This window comes from Melanotaenia boesemani, chromosome 5 (assembly GCF_017639745.1).
Source record: "Melanotaenia boesemani isolate fMelBoe1 chromosome 5, fMelBoe1.pri, whole genome shotgun sequence".
Lineage (NCBI taxonomy): Eukaryota > Metazoa > Chordata > Actinopteri > Atheriniformes > Melanotaeniidae > Melanotaenia > Melanotaenia boesemani.
Window position 1 is genome coordinate 36,052,983 of NC_055686.1, and position 23,064 is coordinate 36,076,046.

At 38.4% G+C, this 23,064-nt stretch overlaps 1 protein-coding gene across 1 annotated transcript; it reads right to left on the reverse strand.

The window, feature by feature from the left end:
- Positions 1 to 4,772: 4,772 nt before the first annotated feature.
- Positions 4,773 to 21,852, reverse strand: cd99l2 (CD99 molecule-like 2). The gene is made up of 8 exons (XM_041984890.1): positions 21,668 to 21,852; positions 13,064 to 13,123; positions 9,665 to 9,745; positions 9,183 to 9,251; positions 9,046 to 9,099; positions 8,860 to 8,979; positions 6,173 to 6,238; positions 4,773 to 5,200 (listed from the first exon to the last, which is right to left on the reverse strand). Exons 1-8 carry the CDS (start codon positions 21,729 to 21,731, stop codon positions 5,136 to 5,138), a joined length of 579 nt encoding a protein of 192 aa, XP_041840824.1. The 5' UTR covers positions 21,732 to 21,852; the 3' UTR covers positions 4,773 to 5,135.
- Between the last annotated feature and the right edge of the window lie 1,212 nt (positions 21,853 to 23,064).

A 23,064-nucleotide genomic window follows, 5' to 3' on the forward strand; every position in this document is an offset into this window, starting at 1 on the left:
AGCAACGTTTAAAACGTCTACAAGTAACTTTCTTCGTAGTTTAGCTTCTCTCACTCACAGCAGACAGCTCACTCCCAAGCCCATCTAGAAAAACTCTCCTGTGCACATGTGCATTGTTTCAGGGGAGATAGGGAAGAAGCATGGAGTATGCAGCTAGCTAGCTGAATGCAATACACCTATTTTAACCAGTAATACATCTCAGAAATGACAACAATGATGGGGAAACTCAATGGCGTTGTCAGCCGATTTTCCTGGGGCTTCAGCCCCGGTTCTTTTGAGTCTAGGCCCGGCAGCAAAAAAACAGTGTAAATCACTGTATATAGATGCTGTCAACCGCTCCTCCAGTCGCTCTGCTCTGAGCAGGGCTGGCTGGCTGGACTGTAGAGATGGGATTTATGGCTCTTTGAAGAGAGTTGGACATTGAGGAGCCATTCCTTTCAAAGAGCCATTCAAAAGACTGGCTCGTTCTTACAATATCTTACAAGATTTTACATTATACAAGAATGACAATCAAAATATGTACCTATATAAAATCTAATATACAAGATTTTAAAAAATTATAGGAAAAATATAAATTAAAAAAGTATAAACCTGAGCAGTCAGTGCAAATTTTAGTAAATGTTTTGGCTCAAACTCACAGTATTTGTTTCCGAACAATACTCTCTTCCCATTGATACTTCACATGAATGGAGCGTGTTGGACATCAGACCTCTATGATGTCACAAATGCAGTGTGGAAATTTTGTATATAAAAAGAAAAGCTCACAAATGAACGGCTCACAGCTGTGACTCGGTTCCCATCGTTCATTTAAAAGAGCCGTTCAAAAGAATTGATTCGTTCATGAACGTCACATCTCTACTGGACTGTGGGTTCGATTGTCTGATTAGCTCTGTCGCTAGTATGTTGCTTCTGTAGCGCCCATGGTAGCCCCACAAACCCACAATAACCAGGGGGAGCTCCGTGTGCGCATGTGTGGAGAAGAGCAGCAGCACTGAAACCAGCAAAGAGCTAGCAAAATGGACAGAAAATCTAAAAAAGAAAGCAGTTACAACTCCTTAGCTTTTTCATAAATGAAGGCTAAGATATACAAAAAAATTCAGTGTGTGGGGATCAGCTCTGACATGCAGGGGTGCTGCCAGGGATTTTGGGCCCCATGAAAAGAAACTGAAGTCCCTCCTCCACCCCCCAAAAACAAAATGGCAATTTGTTTTTTAATGATTTATTGTATTGTAAGCATTATTATTGAACATTATCACTGAACAAGAGGCAATAGAAACATAATAAAAATAAATAAATAAATAATATCAAAAGTAAATGGTAAAATAAATCAGGTAAGCTCAGAAACAAAAGATAGCAGGACCTCACATGGTTTATTGTATTATATGAACTGAATGTAATACGGTCACAAACAAACCACTGTGATCTCCACAACCAAATAATGGCTGGGTGTGTCTTTAAAGTTAAATAATCACGTTTTAAAAGGTAGAACTTTGTGTAATAAGATATCAAGGAGGGTAAAGGTGCATTATTGCTAAGTCAAGCTCTTGCAATCCTATTCACCATCACTGTCCATGCTCAGCCTTTTTCACCAAAAGCCCAACGTGGAGCTTTCTCCCTGGAAAATCACTTATCACGTCCTGAAGTCCAGCTTTCTATTCTATCCAGCTGTTCTATTATATATTATCTCCAATCATGTAATTTCATGTGTAATAGCATCACAATCATTATATCTGGTGGCCTCACACTATTTTGTTTTACTTAAAGGTGCTTTCAGTGATTTCACCAACAATGTCAAGAGAAACTGATTTGACTACCAATCCTCCACTTCATCGTCTCCCTCATGTAGTAACACATGAAGTCTAATTTATCTCCAAATCTGTAGACTCTGTAGGCATTAGATTAGTGGGGGAAAAACATATATGATGCTATATCTTTGTTGCTAGTTATAGTGATAGCAGAAGATTTTAACCATTCAAATCGTTTGAAAATAAATACAATTTTTATTACACAGTACATGTACAGCTATTACATGTCAACATGAAAATAAGATCAATAAAACCAGGCTGTTTAGTTTTTATATTAAAAGGTCAAAATATAAACCTGCTCTATAGGAAAGGGGACCTTAGATGACTTGTGATCTGGTGCAAAATTTTTATTTTAATTTTATTTTAATCTAAAACAATCGAATTAAAAAATATAAAATATTAATTAACTATTGAAAATAAAATAAACTTGAGCTTTTAGGGTTGGTGGGAGTTGCTGTTGTGAGGCTGGAGTACCCCCCTAATATACTGGTTGGGGAAACACTGGGTTTTATTAAGTGTTTGAGTGCAGGTCCCTGGTTCAAGATAAAAAGTTTGGTGATAAAGATGATTTAGCTGAGCTTACTTAAATCCTAAAATCTTTTTATGTATGATAATGTTGAATTCAATATTTACACAGTGTTTTAGAGGAGATTTCAAAACATAGGGATGTATATAGTGTATCGGGATAAAGAAAATATCGAGATATCAATTTTATGCTGTATCACCCAGCTCAAACTCAGATAATTTATTGCAAATTATTTTGTGGATCTGATATTTCAGCAGAAGTGTGTCACTGAATTCAAACTGTTACATGAGCAAACTTAGGAAAAGGATGTCTCTTTTCAGTTCAGTATGTCCGTAAATGGAAAACAACTTCTGCTTTCAGCGAACTGCAAAATCTGGCTCTTAGTTTCATTATTACTTTATTATTCAACATTATTTTATTTAAATTCATACAGACATTGACACCCCCTGCATTTCTCTCACATAATGTGGCACTTCTCCTGGGAAACTGTATAAAGTTTAGATGCTTTGGTAATTTATGTTTTAGTCTGTGACTTTTGTGTGTAAAAGCTGTGCGGTGGAAGTAGGTGAACTGTGCAGAATGTCAGAATGTATGTTAGAAAGTCTTTTATCCACAGATGCTGCAAACCAAAAAGGCTAAACATCTCAGAGAACAGCCTGCTGGGTAAGATAGTGTAAAATGCAGAACAGTACATATGGCGGGGGTCTGTGGTGGATGGGCCGTGTTTTCCTCAACTGCACTGTACTGCTACTGATCACCAGACTGGAAAGTGGTGCTGCGATCTTTCAGCAAGAATTAGACATTCTTCTTCTTTGGTGTTTGTCAAAATTACATTTATATTCTATGGAAAACATTTTATCCTATGTCTGTCTGCTAATATGTCAAAGACGAATGGGGATGCATGGTGGTATGGTGGTTAACCGCAGCCTCACAGCAAGAAGGTCGGTGGTTCGAATCTCAGCTCGGGGTAGGCCTCAAACCTTGAGGGCGGTGGCCTTTCTGTGTGGAGTTTGCATGTTCTCCCCGTGTATGCGTGGGTTCTCCCCGGGTTCTCCGGCTTCCTCCCACCGTCCAAAGACATGCATGTTAGGTTAATTGATGACTCTAAATTCTCCCTATCAGTGAGTGAGTGTGTGTGTGTGTGTGTGAATGTTTGTTTGTCCCCTATGTGTTGGCCCTGCAATGGACTGGTGACCCTGCCTCTCACCTGTTAATGCTGGGATAGGCGACCCTTAATGGACTAAGCGGTTCAGAAAATGAATAAATGAATGGGGATGCGAGTCTGGTGGATGGTTTAATTGTGTTATGTCTGAATCCTGGAGTCAAAAACAAGTGTGAACCAAGTCAAACCAAACCTGTAACTCAAGTTAATTTTTCCCTCTTGTGGGCCACTGCTGGCACTGCTGGTGAAATATAAGGACAGTCTTTTAGCTTTCACTGTCAGGAGATGTTTGCTCATGGCAGTTTGCATGTTAGCATCAGGAGCTATGGAGACAGGTGTGATTACAACAAGTGTAAGCACTTGTGGAAAATAGAGACAGCTTACTGATAATACCCCAAGTCGAGAGAGCACTGTGTCAGTTGTTGACATGACCATCAGTAGGCCTGGTAGGTCTTCCCAATAGGAACATTGTCTCGTACAAATTAAAAAGAACAGTCTATATCCAGACTGTTATCATTCCATGATTGTGGAACATTCTACGAAGCATCCCTATTTATTGGCAAGTTTTTTCAAAAGAGACAATGGTCTCTTCTGAGAACCCCTTCTTTTGGGTTCTTTTGTGGTTCCTTGGCGGCAGTGTCAACGAAGGGGTTTGATGGAAGCGATGAAACGATATATGGACAAGTTTTAACTATAATCCATCATAATTTCACTGGCAGACCAGGTCAATATGAGCATGTGTTCCTCATCCATTGGATCCATCTATATTTTGGGCATGTGTATGTTCAGGGTGGAGTATTGCACTTCAGAAAATTCTCAGAAATAAAGCCACAGTTACCAAAGTAAGGATGTTCTTGCTCTTTGCTTTTGTGGAGTAATTGATTCCACAGTTAGCATTTTATCTGTGCAATGCATCACCTTAAGTAGATCAGAGAGTTTCTGCTGTTCTTTGGGAAACCTAAGTCTAAAACCATTCCTTTTAATTTTGTAATAATTGATGGAAAATAACAAACAATGTGTTGCTATATGTTGAACTTATAGATCTGCTATTTTTTTGTGTGATATGTTTGTTTGATGAAGTAGGGAATCAATTCATGAAAGTCTGGTAAAGGAGCTGGTTATTGTGCCAAAGCATTAAGGTTAACGTCTTTTATGAATTGCAATTCTTGTTATAACCTGTCAGCCTTGATTCCACTTTTTAATACATATTATTGACCTAAATTAATTTGTTAAAAAACTAATACTTTTTTATTTAACTAAAGCTAGTCTAAAACCTTTTTGAATTTTCGTTGACTAAAACTAGACTAAAACTAGACTAAACTATCAAACTTAAAAATGAGATGGCTGCCAAAAACAACACTGATAAAGACATTCTTCATACTAAAGGAAGAGCTGGTGTTGCTTACATTTCTTAAATCTAAGTGGTTTTTGCCTTTAAGAGTGACAGTGCATTGATGAGAATGGCCATGGTGGACATGACATCAATTCTGCCTCCAGAATGTGAACATTAGTTTCATTAAATACAATCACAATATAGCCAGTAACAATAAAATCAAATCATGAAGATTTCTCTTCTGTTTCAGTGTGCATGTACACATGCAGATGTTTGGCTGAAGTGGGCACATGGATGAGTGATCTTTGTTTACAACACAACTTTCACTTCAGCAGGAGGCTCAGCGTTGGGAGGCTCCAGGAGAGTCTGCTGAACTGTAGAAACAGAAGACAGAAACAGTATAAACAAAGCTATTTCCAGCTTCTCTGAAGACGACATGAACAACAAGTATGGGGGTATTTTTCTATCTTTAATCAAGAGTGTAATTGTTTGCTTTCAGAGCAAGATTTCTGGTTTTCACGCTCAAATATCATCTTGCTCTCTCTCAAAACTCTGCTCTCACACTCAGAAAGTCCCTCTTACTTTCAAATATCTTGTTCTTCCTTTCAAAACTCTGCACTCAGACTTGGTCTCTTTCCCTCACACTCAGACACTTTCTCTGCTCTCAAAACTTCTGCTCTTGGATATTTTTTCCTCTCTCTTGGGTTGCTGAAAGAGCTTGCTGAGAGAGCACCTCAAAGCAAACAATTACGCTCTTGATTAAAGAAAGAAAAATACCCCCATAAACAAGCGACTGCTTCACAAATCACTTGAAGATTAACCCTCTAGACGTCAGAGTTTTTAAAGTTTTAAAAGCATACTGTCAATGATAAAAAATGTTGAATATGAACCAGAGTTTATGATGGCAGTAAAATTACTCATATAATTTTGTATTGTGGCATCACAGGTTGGCAGCTGTATTACATTACATGATATTTAATTATAAGATTTGTCCAGCTCTTTGGCACAACTCAGCACTGAATGAGCTGCGTGCACTTACTCCTAAGATATGTGATGAAATTGTGATTTTGTAATTAAACAAAGGACTATTGTAGGGAGGAAAGGTGACGGAGAAAAAAAGCACTTCCTCTAGCACTACATGACAGCACCTGTGTCCAGCTGGACTCACAGCAGTCTGACTACCACTTAATTATAACATCCCATCTTGTCTGAATCCTTGCTTGTGTTGTTCTTACTCTCGGATGTAAGTAACTTTGGAGAAGAGCATCTGCTAAATGACTATAGAATAGTATATATATATATATATATATATATATATATATATATATTGAATATCCTGTGCGTACCTTGTGGTTCTGTTGCTGCCACCGGTCCAGAGTTGTCTGCTTTGGTCATGTCAACATTCAGACTCTCTGTCAAAACAGGAAATAATAGCAAAAAATAAATAATAGCATCAGCCTGACTGTTTGCAGAGCTACAATATCCAGATTATAAAAGGGAATGTTTTCACAATCCATAGGATTATTGTTCAGTTCTATATCTATATGTATAGATAGACAGGAGATAGATAGGAGAATAAACGGGAGATAAAATCAGAGTTAATTTGGTTTCATATCTGCAAATACTCGGCAAATAAAACCTGATTCTTATAAAAAAATATTTGATGAAAACACAACATAATATAACGGAGAAGACTGACAGACATTGTTAATTCTCTGATTTATTACAGTGGAAAAAGTAAAGGACCTGAATCTTTCATGCAGAAGATACAGAGAAGGTTGTCATTTTGTTGGGTCATCTATGATTGAAGTGTTTTATAAAGTGTTTAGAAAGAGTATCAGAGAATTGATCATCAATGACGGAATGTCAATTAAAGATTTTGTGCTCAAAGTTGCCAGCAGCTCTTAAGTCTTCTGAGCAGCATCTCCTGCACGTCTGGAATGTTAGTGCATTGCTGCCTCCAGTTGGAGTTTTTTAGAGGTTCTCAAAGGTTTCTGTCACAAGGCAAAACATTTATATATAACATATGAACAGAACTTTGTAAAATTAATACATGAAAAATACATATTATTGCGCTTATAGTAGGAGATTCCTGCAAGTAGCCTAATGAGTAGTTTAAAAATGACTGCAATCAGAGATTTATTTTTTCTCTAAAGGGAAAAAATTTATACAAAATAAAACAGAGTTAAATATAGTGCAGGTGAATTACTCAGATAAAATACATATTGGTTGATGTCTGTTCATTGAAATAAAAAACAAATTATCGTATAAAAATCTAAATATTTTTAAAGGTAAGCCCCTAAACTTTTAATGATGCACTCAGAGATGATGAGTTACAGAAAATGTTAAAGAATGTGTAAAAACAAAGCTTCACTTCACCTGCTCTGAAACAAAATGTCTTACAATGAATCCATAGATTTAGAATACAAACAAACATAGAAACAAGCATAGAAACAAACATTCAGATGCTTGACAACAGCAATCTCTCCAACACTGAAGACCAGCTGATCACCTGACTCAAGCCGACTGATAACAGCCAGCTTCTTGGGAGATTCAAAGTTTGGTGCTTTCAGTACAGCATCATACCCCAAATGCAATGCCCTTCTTGCTGTATGACTTTCCTATGACACAAGTGGAAGGAATGGAGAGATTGTGCAGCAAGTTCTAGCAGAAATGGATGGAAGTTCCTCTGCCGTTTAGTGCAGTCAATCTGCATAGCAAAACTTCAAAGCTTTCCTTGCCAGTTTCATCTGTGGTTGAGGAGTTTAAAGCCACAAAGGCAAAAGCAGTCAGTACACTCCTTCTTTCCAAAAACAAGAAAGTTAGATACGCAAGTAAGAGCGTCAAATGTGGTAATAAATGGAGGCCCCAGCATGTAGTGGCAGAAGCAGAATCCCACTGGAAACACCAGGAAATTGTGGGTGTGATATGCCAGGGCCACCTGAGCCTTGGACTCTGCAGTACCATGGGGTGGAGTAAATCTGATGCCAGAACCAAAACAGGCCATATGGTGCAAAGAGTCTGCGAAGCAGCAGAGAAGGACCCCTTTGTGAAGGAGATAAAGCTTGTCTCCTCGTGGTGGACGCAGTCAGGTACAGGAGCGTTTGTTGTCCTAGAAGGAGTTGTGGCGTGCCAAGTTGGCCTTTCTACTGCACTCTGTGGCTGATCTGTTGCCAATGCCAACAGCAGTCCTCTGCACATTGAACCACATTTTGACCAGCTGTCTAAAAGCTTTGTCAGAAAGGTGGTGTAGGTGGAGGTACGATAAGGTCCTCACTGAAATCCCCAAATGGGTGTAACAGCAGAAGGGCAAGGCAAGCAGGTCCAACTTCACGAGTACATAAAGTTGTGACGGGAGGGGACAAGGCTTTTAAGAACAGCATGGCTGGAAAGAACCCACCTTCGGTGCCCTGGGAGGAGTGGTTCGCTACACCCCCAACTAAAGAAAGCCAAGAACCAGGACCTGATTGACAAAGCTGTTTTAAAAGGGCGAAACACAGCCATCAAAGTTGGTTGCTGCGGGTTTCCAGCAGAATCGGTGCACTACTTCCTCAAGAAGGTTGGGCTTGAGTCATAACAACTAAAGAAAGCCACCAGAGATATAGCCAGCTCAAGATGGCTGTGGCTGAAGAGAGCCCACAAGTAGTACTTTCTGCAGGTGAAGGCTACTCAGTCTTTGCTGCCCTACTCAGGCGAGGTGTACAGGTTAAGGGCCCTGCAGAAGATGCAGAAGGGTTTCTACTAGTGCGGTTGCTCAAAGATATCCACCTTAGTTATCGTAGTTCCAGCAGCTGCTGCTTGTAATAAAGCATCTCTGATTTGTGTCACCTAGCAAATCCTGCAGCCAAATGTTCTTTTGTTTTAAATCAACATAAAACTTTAAGCAAACACTGACTAAAGATCCACTGTTGATTGATAAAACTACTTTTATCAGCATGTAATGCATGTGAGGACAGTCCGCCTGGAAATTAATCAAACTCTTCTTTGTAGTCCAGTGGTCAGGGACTGGACTTTTTCTGAAAATAATCCTTACGTTGGATACTGAAGCACAACTTCTTCTTCTGGTAGGAGATGTAGCTGCTGATGGCACCCACCAACGCCATGGCAACCGCACTAACGATTCCTGCAATGGTGCCCACCTCTGCTGTGGTCTCTGGAAACACAGACAGAGATTAAATGTCCTGCTCACACAAGCTTCTCTGAACAATCAGAAACTTACCACTGGTGTCATCCTCCTTATTAATCTGACCTCTGTTACCATCTGAACGACCCCCTGCAGAGAAAATGTTCAGGTCCATCTTTTCTGTAACGTCTGAAAGAAATATTTCCAGAGAGATTTTCTGCTTCAGGTGTTACCTTTGCCTTTGTCAGGTTTGTAGGTGTTATCTTCACTCACAGCAATCAGATCCTTGTCAGAAAAAGCATCTGGAAGGAAACAAATACTAAATTTAAAATGCTGACACATCATTGGGAGATTTTTGATTTCACATGATGGTTTAATTCAGCATAATAATAATAAAAATAATAATAACAATAATAATTTTAAAGGTATTTTTATTAATCCCGATTGGAAAATCAATTTCCAGGGAGCAGCTTGATTTGATGGGTTAAGGGCACTGGTCAGGGGCCCAAAGTGGCTGAGCAAGATCCTTAACCTCCCAAACAGCTCCCACCAAAACATGGCCACCCACTGCTCTCCGATGGGCTGAAGCAGAGCTGAATTTCCCAATTGGGATTAATAAAGTATGTATATATAATATATATATATATATATATATGACTAAAAAAAGGATTTCTAATTGTTCTTGGTTCTGTAGCAGAAACTTTATTTATCTTACCCTTCTGACCCTTGTTTTTATCCCTGAAACCAATGTCCTTTTTTGGGTCCAAAGCATCTGCCAGGTCAAAGTCATCAGCAGCTGTAAGGGTAAGTTAAGAAAGATGACTCAATAATCACTGATGTCTTCACACAGTTTTTCAACCTTTTTTTTCCTTCTCAAAGAAGCACTATGAAACTTTCTGACCCTAAAACTCTGTTTAGAGACAGAGTGAATGCCACACAGAATCGTGGTTGTCCTGCAGCATCCAGAGGCTGAGAAAGCATTTCACTACTTTTTCTTCCAGGATTAATCACAGTTGAGTTTCACTTTACTTTTTCAGCATTGTGTACATTTGTACATTCATACTGTCTTCTACTATGGTCCTTTTAAGGCATCACTTTTCCCAAACAGTGCAAATCTGGTAGTGCAGTTTTAAAGCTTCACACAGTTGTTTGTCTATTCAGAGACACGGTAGTAAAAATGGTGGCACAAATATGGCAACTGCAATGTATATGGACCCACAGCAGGTAGATATAAAAGGTTCATTCTAAGGGAATGAAAACACAACAGTTATTTTAGTAAAGTGATTAGATACCAATAGAAACACAGGTTTATTTTTTTTAAAATGATAATTACATTTTCTGTCATTGATATTTCATTTTGTTGCATGCTGCACAAAAAGGAGCACCTCAGCTACTGCTCCACATGGTGGAATTTAAGGGGTAGTGCACCCAAAAATGTAAACAACAGTCTTACTTAATTGTGATGAAAACCACCTGTTGATTAAATTTACTTTAAAAACTGGAATTTGTAGGTAAAAAAAGTGGCTCCTACAGGGTAAAACCAGGTTTTGTTTTTCGTGACGTAGAGCCATTCTGCTGCTTCTCTACGCCACGAGAAAAATTTAAAAACCTCACAGTCCCCTTCCTCCAGATGTAAATAGGCAGGTCCTCACTTTGCAGGCATAGAAAACTGCATCCACTAATTCATATATATATGAAGGTGAAATGGTGTAGATTTTCTAGTTTCAGACTTCTATTCTTTCACAGAGTTTCTGATGAAATATTTCCAGTTAAACTGGGGTTTTTAAAAAGAGTTTACAAAAAGTTGGACAATAACTAATCCCCTCAGCCAGTGTAGAGTAATTTGGTTGAGATAATGAACGGAGATCAGGTAGTTCTTGGTAAAATTCCCAAACTTGTGTTCATGCAATGAAGCCTTACTGGAATCAGCTCCTCTTCCTTCAAAACAGAAAGACGATAAGTAATTGAGAAAAAGCCCAGCAGTTTATATCAAAGTTAAAAAATATTGCGCCCCAATATTATTTATAAATAGCAAGAATTATTCTGAATTTTAGGTTACACAGAAAATCCTGCTGACAAACAGCTTCCATATACCAGGAAAGGTGAATGACACAAACAGCAATTCTCCTCCAGAACATCAGAGGGTTAGGATTAAAAAAACCAGAATCCTCTTCCCGGACCACCTGAGACAGACAAGTGATGACTCCAAGAACCAACTGAGACAGGTGAGAAGCCTCAGAACAACCTGAGAAAGACTTGTGAAACCTTCCAGAAATGGCTGAGACACACAGAAGATGTAGAAGCACATGAGAAAGAAGAACTTCCACAACAACCACAGACAGGTAAGAACTCCCAGAACCTGCTGAGACAGACAGATGAGAACTAGAAACAGCTGAGATACTCAAGTGAGAACTTTCACAACAAAAGTGAAAATTCCCAGAATCAGCTAAGACAGACAAGTGAGAACTTTCAGAACCATCTAAGAAAAACAGGTGAGAACTTCAAGAACCACCTGAAACACAAAAATGAGGACTTCCAGAACCACCTGTAACAGACAGGTAAGGACTTCTAGAACCAGCTGAGATAGACAGGTAAAAACTCCCCGAACTATGTGAGATAGTCAGTTGTGAACCAGAACCAGACTTCCAAAACTGAGACAGACTGGTGAGAACTACCACTTTATCTGATGTGATGTAATTAGAAGATGCTTTAGACTCTAAGCTCCATAGTGAGTTTATGGGCTCAGATCAGAGTCACAAGTATTTTGTGGTTGTAAACCAATCTTCACAATTAAAAAAAGAAAACAGAAATACTTTTGTAAAACACACCAACTGTTTCCATGGTGATATTTTCTGTCATAAAACCACAAGATGTGACAACTGAAGTTAAACAGCCAACATTGATGAAGAAACTCTGATAAAACTGATGATCTGGATAAAAACACGTTTTTCCTTTTATCACTGAAGTGTAAATATTTGTGCAGCAGTGATAAAAGTTGTACAGCAGCATCACCCAAAGTAAACACCTGCTGATAAACTTTATCATTGGCTGTTTACTTTACACGCTTCTCTTCACTTTTTTACACTTTTTTCCTGGTCAGTGCTCCTGGCCCCCCATCAGAACTTTTCTAGACCAGCCCCTGCATAGCTGAAGTATAAACCCTGTCTACCACCAGCCAGCTACTGTGTTAGAGAAGGTCCTGCCAAAAACAGTATTTTGGGGTAAATATGTGACAGTGTGAACCATGAACCACTAGTTTCCTCCTTCTCAGCTGAACCATAAACAAACATAAATGCCGATCAGCTGATCACTGACAGCCGTCGCTACACAGAGTCGATCAGAGATCCACTAGAGCAGACACGTTGGTGTAAAACGCAAATTTAAAATTAACGAGGGAAAAGTGCAGGTGTGAAACCCTCTTACTGGGAAAAGAGTGTGTGTTAAAACACCCCTGTCGGCGACGTCCATGGGTTGCTCCATTATCGAGCCACCCGGCTCTTCTTTACCATCGTCCATCCCGCCGTCATAACAGAGAAATGAGGGGTGTATGGGGCTTGTTATGCCACGCTTGCCATGCGTTTAAAAATTTTAACACAGTTAATTACATAAATTAATTAATGTCGTTAACACATTACTTTTCAAAGCCCCTCTTTTTACACATCCCTAAAAGGGATGCTATGAAAATAGCCTTCATAAAAACATTTTTACAAATTATTAAATTATTCCTTGACAAGCAATAAACACAATGAAAACACACTTTAATGTCCAGGGCCCTCGTTTATCATTAATTCATAGAAACCTTCCTAAATTCCATAGATGAATATTTAGAATTCAAAAAGATCAGGATTTATCAAACATGCAGAAGCCAGTCATCTGCACGTCAGTAAGTAATCAGCTGTTGATAAATCCCATGTTCTAAATCACCTTTTCGTGTCTATTCATGGTCATTTGCATCCATAAACACCCTCATTTAACCATATAAAGAAACAACAAGTTCCCTTAGAAGTCACTGAGAAATTGACCGTATGTCTTCTCAGAGAAAAGGAGAGAAAGAGTGAATTTCTGTATGTGTACAATTAACTAAGAGCATATAAGAGCAGGTGGTGTTACTTACATGGTTTACTATGTTCACCATCCAGAGCATCCGAGAGGCTCATGTCACCCTGAGACAATACTATAGAGCAGAAAGGACAAAAACAGAAAGAGAATCATGCTGAGTCAGTGACTGAAAGTTCAAATTCCGCATCACTGGCTGAAAAGAAAAGCCGGCCCCATAATACTTTAATCTTCTGGGCTTGTGTAGCCTGGTTCATGCAAGAGAAAGGACACAGCAGTGGACTCATTTAGTCAAAAAAAAAAAAAACTCTAAATGACAAAATGATTTGAAAGAGGAGGACATTCTTTTTATTCAGCAAGAATAAGAAAAAAAAAAACAAGAATTAGAAGAAAAAGTAAAATATCAGATAACATATATATATATAACATATGAAAAACATTTAAACAAAATACAAACAAAAAAATGAAGTAAATTACAGATAAAAATGAAAAAATATATGCTCAAAATCTCAGACTTGGGAGTATATTTACTACTTTCTTAAAAGAAAATTTCTCTTTGACTTCAACCAACATGACATACGACCAAAACTAGGAAAGTTCTTAAGCCCCAAAAATTCTGATGTATGATTTTGTCTGTACGCTCGCTCTTGCACATCGTTCCTTGATTCATCCTAAATGATGTGGAATTGAGCTGCAGGACCATCATGTTTCCTCCCATTAATAAAATGCAAATGACAATAAATAAATGCTTTCACCTTTATGCTAAATAAAAATGAGAAACACACACAAAACATCAAAACAGAAGAATCGTTAACAGAATATGAAGCTGATGTGGTTTTGAATGAGTGGTGGAGGAAAGATAAAATCGCCTAAACACACCTGAAATGTACTGAAGAAAAGTGGGCGGAGCTTTCCAGTATGTGTGTGTTCTGCAGCGTAACAGAGTTTAAATGTGTTCAGAGTTTCTTAAATGCCATAGTTTTGCATGTTTAGTGCATTAATCTGTGTTATTCTGTTTTAGTGCTTTGATTTGATTACTGTTAGTTTTTCTATTATGTGACGTAGAACAGAAGGTAACTAGAGGTAGGCTGTTTTTCTTCTTCTGCTGTCATTATTACTGTTGTGATAAGTTGTGAAAAACATAGTTATCATGTACTGCTGTATGAACTGTATGTAAATAAACCTTAAGATGACTGATCCAATTTTATTTTATCTGATAATTGATCTTCTGTTAACAGTGCTGCGGTTTCTAAACAAGGAGCTGTGAAGTGGGTGCAGTGTTGTTTATGATTTATTAAAACAAATACAGAGACAACTAGGAGAAAATTACTGGTTCTTCATGAGTAGGCTAAGGCTCAGTCTTAGTTCACATCCTCCATCATTATCTTATCTGGAGACAACTTTAAAAAGGTCTCATATTATGAATACTCGGCATCTTGGTGGACAATCAGCTATTTTTCAGTGCACATCAAACACCTGTTTCAAAAAAATGAATTAAGCTTGGATTTTATTATCTTATTTTAACTTGACTGCACAGAGAAGACTTGTACAGGCAATATGTTTACGTATTTTGATTATGGGGACATTATTCATATGCATACACAGTGTCCCCAGGTAAAGTATTTTTTTCCAAAAGCAGGAAGGTAACTGTAGACACCATGTCCTTCAAGACGGTGTGCATCTGAATGAGAATAAAAGTGGCTCTGACAACAATGGTTGAAACAATTCATCACTAAAGAGTCTTCCTACTGGCTTTGATGATCTTCTTCTGATACAATCATGGAGGACGTTGTTGTTTCTTTGTCTTCTAATGTAACTGAAATGAATTTTTCAATTTTTTACTCTATACTCATTCAATGAGACGCTCCATCAGTTATACCTTATTGTCAAAATCCTCTTCAAATGTCACATTAAGGAGGATTTCAACATGTGGCTTTGCCAGTGAAATTGACTAACTTGAATATTGTCTACTAGAGACTTATCCTTTCTGGGCTTTGGGTTAGGCAACTGGAACTTTGAGGTGTATCACAGAGAAAGATATAATTCTTCAGTCAGATAAGGAGAATTCACATTGTAAATATGCGGTGAATAAAAGCAAGAAAACCACTCTTCTAATACAGGATCTTTTAAAAAGTACAAAAATATCAATAAGCCCTTAATTTGTTTTGTTTCACATTCATATTTGAAAAGTCAATATGTCACGTTCAGCAGAGATGTTGAGGGGATCCGGTTTTTTGGCCTCAGGACTGGGTCTCTGCTTTTTGTGGATGATCTGGTTCTGTTGGCTTCATCGGGTTGTGATTTCCAATTCGCTGGAGCGAGTGTGAAGCATCGGGATGAGAATCGGCACCTCCAAATCTGAGACCATGGCCCTCAGCTGGAAGAAGGTGGAGTGTTTTCTCCAGGTCTGCAATGAGGTCCTGCCCCAAGTGGAGGAGTTCAAGTATCTCGGGGTCTTGCTCAAAAGTGAGGGAAGGATGGAGCGGGAGATGGACAGAAGGATTGATGTGGCGTCTGCAGAGATGCGGACTCTGCATCGGGCTGTGGTGAAGGAGCCAAAAGGCAAAGCTTTCGATTTACTGGCTGATCTACGTTCCTACCCTCACCTATGGTCATGAGCTGTGGCTAGTGACCGAAAGAATGAGATTGTGAATACAAATGAACGAAAGGAGTTTTCTCCGGGTGACCGGGCTCTCCCTTAGAGATAGGGTAAGAAGCTCGGTGGTCCTGTGATTGACGGGCCCAGAAGGGCCCTCAATGCAATTATATAATCTGATCCTCAATGATAAACTTAAAACTATGCAAACATTTTAGTTACAGTGCATTGGTCTCACAAAGTTTCTTTGTTTTGAAAACATTTCTGAACGCCCACCCCCTCAACATTTCCCTTAAATGGTTCAGTCCATCTGCTCCATCAGCTGCTCCATCAGCTGCAGAGCTCAGCCTACAGACACAGTCAGTGGATGGTAAGACGGCAGGATGCTTCAAAAATCGGGAAGTTTAAAAAGAAAAGAAAAAAAGCTGAGACTGGAGAGAGAACAGAGGGATGGACAGTACGTCACCCAGTTCTTTCAGAGGCGAGGTGGTCAGTTAGTTCGTCTGATGGAAAGTTGTGGAACATCAGCTTGTTGTCTCTTCTAAACTTTGTTTATATAAGCTACCTCACTTTGCTCCATATTAGCTCATTTTTCTGAAAAAAACTCTGGACTTTATTCATTTAACTGTTGTTTTAGTCAAATAATCAATGCACTCTCCTAAAAAAAAAATCATGTATGTTCCAAACAAACATGAGTAGCCGAAGCAGATACCTGCCAGACCCCCCCCCCCCTTCCCGTTCCCACCTGAACATGTCCAGGTGGCCCGTGAGGAAGGAGGTGAGCAGCTGTGTGTTGAATTAATTGATTATTGTGGAGAAAAAACATTATATGATAGAAAAAAATAGTTCTGAATTAATAATGAATAACATTTGTTTGAATTATTTTAGACTGAATTAAATGGTTCTCAGCTATCACTGTGACGTAGGTCAGCTCAGCAGTTTAGGACTCGTCCTCCTGGTCTGCAGTAGGAACAGAGACATTTCTAGTGCAGCAGACTGAGTGACTGCTTTCAATCCAATCAGAGAAATATTTACATTTTCTAGATATCAGAAGATTAACTAGCAACAACCATATAGCATCATATATGTTCCCCCACTAATCTAAAGCTTCACCTGTGAGTCTACAGATCTGGAGATAAATTAGACTTCATGTGTTGCTACATGAGAGAAACAATGACGTGGAGGATCGGTAGTCAGATCAGTTTCCCTTCACATTGTTGGTGAAACCACTGAAAGCACCTTTAAGTAAAACAAATAGTGGGAGGCCACCAGAAATAATGACTGTGATGATATTACACATGAAATTACATGATTGGAGATAATATATAATAGAACAGCTGATAGAATAGAAAGCTGGACTTCAGGACTTGATAAGTGGTTTTCCAGGGAGAAAGCGCCACGTTGGGCTCTTGGTGAAAAAGGCTTTAAAGACGCTCCCAGCCATTGTTTGGTTGTAAATCTCCACAGTTCATATACACCATGTGAGGTCCTGCTATTTTTTGTTTCTGAGCCTACCAAATTTATTTTACCATTTGCTTCTGATTTTATTTATTTATTTATTTTACTTTTCTGTTTTCTCTTGCTCAGTGATAATGATTATTACAATACAATAAATCATAAAAAACAAGTGGCCTTTTTCTTTTTGATTAGCTGAGATTTGATTTGTTTCTCCACAGATTATAAATGCATTTCATTTTCATGGAAGAGGTTATTTTGTATTTAAGTTTTGTATTTTAAGTAATTGATCTTGAGATAATTTATTGTTTAACTATTTAAAAAAGATAGATGAGTTTTGGAATATAAAGTATCCATCTTGCAGCAAATAATTGAATCTAATTTAACTTTATTGTATTTTTATTCCTTCCCCTACCAAGTAGCCTCACTGTCATGTTTTTCTTTTCACAAATATAGAAATGATGGTCAAAATATAATTAAAATGCCTGTTTCTGTTTCTCAGCATGTCACCGATATAATTTTACAGAAAGATTAATTATACACCATGACTTTCTACAGTCTGTGTAATGTCTTTAATGTAAGTGTGTGACTGATCGCTGATCAGACAATAAACTGTAGAAAAAAGTCATAAAGTGAAGCAGACAGCTCCTTGAGGGGGCACACGGTGCTAGTTGCTACCATGCTAAAGTGTTACCTAAAGCCAGCAGGCCACGTGCACTACAGCGGTTCTGCTTCGTATTACGGCCCAGATGGAGGATTATATGTAAACTAAAAGGAAAAGACTGAAAACACGCATACAGGTGAAATAAGACAGATCAAGATAGATTTAACTCTCGGGTATCTCAACTCTCATTATCGCTTTAGAGACTTTTAAAACTACAAGAAAATAAGTAGGACTTTCACAACCAAGTAACATGAACACATATACACACACACACCAGGTCTGGAGTGGGATCGGCTCGGGCATTTTGAGCCGAGACTGGCCCACCAGGTATTGATGGAAAGACGACCACGCCTATGAATGAAATGATAACTTTCTTATGAGCCTGCTTATACACTGCCTTGTTTATTTATATGTACTTGTCTCATAAACTTGAGCCAACACCATCCTCCTTGTCCCATTATTCTATACAGTACTTAGCAGAAACCTGGAGATATGTAGATGATTAAAAATATGACTTTAGGAACACAGCTTAAAGTTAAACTAATAATAATAATAACAATAACAACAATAATAATAATAAAAGTAACATTCAGAAACCTTTATTCATCCCAACAGTAGCAGTAGCAGAAGCAGAAGCATGCAGGTGTGTTAAAAAAGAACACACACACAAAAATAATAAGTAATAATAAGTACAGTCAGTACAGGTCTGACAGGTATTCAAAAGAAATGAAATACGGCAGCTTAGCCTCCTCAACTGCCCTGCTGGTGTTCTGGTGTGGGTGGTGATCTAAGAACGCCTGTAAGATGGCGGCTCAGGGCGAGCAAAGTAGTCTATGCCCCAGCTTTCTCTCTCCTGTTCTCTCTCACTGGCTCTTCCATCTCTCACCCCTGTTCTTCTATTTTTCTCACCTGCTCTTCCATGTCTCTCGCTCTCTCTCACACCCCTCCACTGGGGATGGTGGATCAGCCTGGTGTAACATATTAAGTTTGACATAGTTGGTTGATTTTTTTAAGCCGAATTAGCCTGGTTGTAGTTACATGCATCCATAAGTGGATCTATTTTACCATGATGCAGTTGAATAAAAATGGCACAGAATGTAGATTTTATAGTATTTTGAAAGATCGTACTCTAAAAACTAACAACCACTAATTAAAAGTTTTTAAGGAATGCACCAATGAAAACCATCAACCACAAATATTATGTAATACTACTGTAATACTGAAAAGGTTCCAGGATCATTTAGATGCAGTCAGATTATGTCTGAAGTGGAACTGAAGGATCTTACATGTAGCCTAATCAATGATATAGGCTAAGATAACAACATTATAGGCTCCTCTATGACTAGAAGTTATTTATTTATAGATTATAAAACAATTGTCCGTTTTTACTGTTTTAAGTAATTCCCAGGACCAACGCACCGTCTACATGTCTATGACAGAAACCGCCCAGAAGTAGAGAAACCCGCCATGCTAGCTAACTAGCATGTATAGCTAGCTAAATTGTTAAGCAGCCTACTTTTAACTCCTTACTGTTTTCAGAGGTATCAAGCAAAACGAAAATAAACTACACCCAAATTTGATTTATATCTGACCCTGTGTATACTCATCACTTACCAGAAGTTCAGTTTCCCCACCACTAGCACCGGTGGCCTCCGCCAGTCTCTTCTCCTTCCTCCCCTTCCTCTCATTCACTTGCCGGTGTTACACCAAAATCTGTGACCCATCAAAATCTGAGACCACAGGGGGGCGACAGTGTTCATTTCTCTGCATGTACGTCTTAGAAGCCAAGCGGAGTCTTGAAAACACTTGTCTTTATCTGAGTTCATTATAATGGTCTGAGTTCCTTATAATGTAGGTACACTTTCTGATCAGAAATGGTGACCTTTGTGATCCTGGCTATGTGTGGGTCACATATTATGCTTGAAGACTCCAGACTACAAGAGGGATGACCTAGGTCACCATTTCTGATAGCTGTCAGAATGTATGACTTTTTTATTTTTTATAATGAACCTAAAGAAATACAGACCACAAACGCAGTCTTCAACCACAATAAATTAAACAAAACAAAAAACGCATTGTTAATTTTCTGACATCAGTTGATGAGTAAGCTCCACCCTCTGACTGCAGTGTGTAAATGTGTGTTTGCTTTGGGACATCAGATTCCAGAGACGCATGGTTAAAAGGTTAAACGTACCACTCTGTAATGTGTACACTATAATAACTTTATATATGTACTGTTGGTTTTGAATATTAATCTCTATTAGAAATGGTAACCTAGGTCACCCCTCTTACAGTCTGGACTCTTTAAACATATAATGTGACCCCAACATAGCCAGGATCACAGAGGTCACCATTTCTGATAGCTATCAGAGGGTGTGTCTTTATTGTACCTACATTATATTAAACTCAGACTTTAGCTTTCAAGACATTGCTCGTCATTTAAGACTTACATGTAGAAAATGTACACTGTATGTATCAAGGCATCATTGGCCAAGGCCCGCTCATTCACAAGTTAGGCCCTCCCATCCAGCCTTTTCATTTTATTTTATATACTTTTAAATATATTTTTCCATTTATACATATTCAACAGTTATTTTTATTGAGGTACTAAATTATCAAAAGTAGAATCAGTTCCAACTTGTGCTTTTTTGCATTGAGAAAACTTCTCTTGAGATATTTGCAAGTTGTTTTCGAGTTTGTTTATTTAATCTGTGTGTGTGTGTAATCATCAAATCCTGCAATAACTTATCGCAATATTTGGTGTGAAGTCATTAACTAGCTTCAAAGACCTAGTAGCAGCAGACTGTTAGCTTTGGAAAATGGACATCAGAAAGCGGTCCAGTGGTAATGTGGAGAAAGGAACACGTGTCAGGTGTCACACAGCAATAATCAGCCACTTCCAGCAGTTTGGATGATTCCAGAAATGTGGAAACCTAGCAAGTTAGTAACCACAGCAACAACTTATCCTCTTCTTCTGGAGGCATAGCCTGCACCTGGATAAAACGCAGTCCGATTCGTCCTTACAGTAAGCCGCAATTACATGCTAAGTGTGTATGTTCCCTGATATTCTACAGAGTTGAAGTTGCACAAAATGAACCAGGATCAGTTTGGTTTCTCTAAGGCGAACATATGTAAACTTTGGAGCTTACTGACTGTTCCACCACGGTTCCTCTTTGGCTGGGATGTGGAAGTTTGTTGAGTGGCTAGAACATGATGAAAACATCTGCGTTGTGCTGAGCGTTTATACTGTTTTGTGTAAAATTTGATCCACGGATCTAAATATCTCTGATATAATGTTGTTTAGGTTTTTTGATTAGGTGATCTCTACTTGAGACAGTCTGTCATTTAATTCTAAAGACTGATTATTGATGACTAAATTGACTTTGTTTTAATAAATTCAATGTTCTGTTAAATCTGTCCTGTTACACCTATCTGCTGGATCCGATTATGAGTGTTGGCAAAAGGTTTTTTTTTTTTTTTTTTTTTTTTATATTCTATACCTATTCTTACTCTGCTTCTACATGGGTCAGATGTTGAATTATTAAACTGGAATTAATCGAAATGTCAAAATTAATTTGATAAATGGGGCCTACATCAATTGCCCGCCTTGTTTGTCCGGCACCGGGACTGAATGCATACACGTGTGTTAAACTAAAGCAATATGTGTTCATGATTAAATTCTGAATGTTGATGATTGTGTCTTTTATTGTATTTATTATTATATATTAAAAATTTCGTTGTATTGAACAATGACAAAAAAAAGATCAAACTCAGGCTATCTGGCTTCATTTTATGCACATGTTTGAAATTGTTGGCTGAAAATGTGTAATCTTAACCGGGTAGTACGCTGGCAGACGCGCCCGTTATTCTTTGGCGCAGTGGACTCTGGCTTTGGGGTTGCGTCATGAAAGGCAGACATGCATTTTAATGTGTGCACAAAGCCTTACCTTGCAGCGGCAGGAGCATCAACTGCAGAGACAAACACAGAGCGCACATAAAGCGGTAATCCATGAGTCCAGCTCAAACACAAACGACCGTCGGAAAATGAAAATTAACAGAGCCTCTCAGCCTGTCCAAAGCTTTCCAGACCTGTTTAGAGACGCTTCCCGCAAGCAGGGACACTCCCGCACGGACCACTTCCTTTCACCTTTCAAAACAAAATCTTTTGTTGCTGTAAAGGTTTTTCCTATGGAAGCCCGTTTCCGCCACTTAAAAATAAAAAATATCTCAAAGAGAATCTCATAATTATGAGATAAAAGTCATAATTATGAGATAAAAGTCATAATAATGAGATAAAAGTCATAATTATGAGATAAAAGTCATAATAATGAGATAAAAGTCATAATAATGAGATAAAAGTCATAATTATGAGATACCGTAGCAGTAAGACACAGCAGTGACGTGGGGTGAAGTTTATGGTCGGTGAGGCACTGATTTACAATTGTAAGAACAGAAAAGAGCATCTTATTTCAATATTCAACAGCATGCAACTACTGGTAATGCTTCATATCCCATCAGCATTCCTCTTTCACTTACACTCACACACCCACTGTTACTAACTCTTCAGTAGAAAAGTAGCTACTGGCGTCCTAAAAGTCGCTAAAAATCGCTAAATGCCATCATCTAATGTGCCTGGTACATAGTAATGGAGGCTGCTGTGGAGAGGAATGTCATGTGAAAGGCAAAAATGGAAGAAAAGACAAGCTAAAATGTTTTAAAGGCAAAACTAATAAAAATAATAAAATAATATAAAACAAATTCTTTGGTTAATATTTTCTTTTATTCTAGTTGAATTTTATTGGTTGTTTTCTAATTAGGAGGCTGCAGCATTTCACAACACTTGTTTTCCTCCACACTCTTCATTAATAGACATTAATATCTGACGGTAAACCAGCCGAGATCATCCTGCAGCAGCTTTAAACGTTTCATTTTCAGCCTGGTCATGAAACAGGTGATCATCTCCTGCTCTGAATGCAGCTGCTGCTGCTGCCAGAAGCCTCTACTGATTGCTTTTGGACAGCAGCCCCCACTCCTCATTGAGAAGAATAATCCAACAAGCCCTCCAAATCATACGACCCCATTGTACGTTTGTACATGCCCTCGAATACGGCTCATGGTAACGTTTCTTACATTAGCGCTCCTACTGGTGACAGGAGAGCATTGCGGATTGCGGGGATTTGACCGCGACAGGGGTTTGCCGCGACATCGACGCCAGTTGGAGTAATTAAGGTAAGCACAGTAAATATGTTTTAACATTTAAGAACAAAAGAACACGTTTTGATATTGTTTCGCCATCTAGTGTAGTATCTTCAATTAGTACGCAATATACAATTAACGTCATAAG

Excerpts from the sequence above, each read along its gene's own strand:
- cd99l2 (XM_041984890.1), bottom strand. The coding sequence starts at position 21,731 with ATGGATTACCGCTTTATGTGCGCTCTGTGTTTGTCTCTGCAGTTGATG. Across the intron at positions 13,124-21,667 it reads GATGCTCCTGCCGCTGCAAG|TATTGTCTCAGGGTGACATG; the intron begins GTAAGGCTTTGT and ends TCTGCTCTATAG. Across the intron at positions 9,252-9,664 it reads TAAAAACAAGGGTCAGAAGG|ATGCTTTTTCTGACAAGGAT; the intron begins GTAAGATAAATA and ends GTTTCCTTCCAG.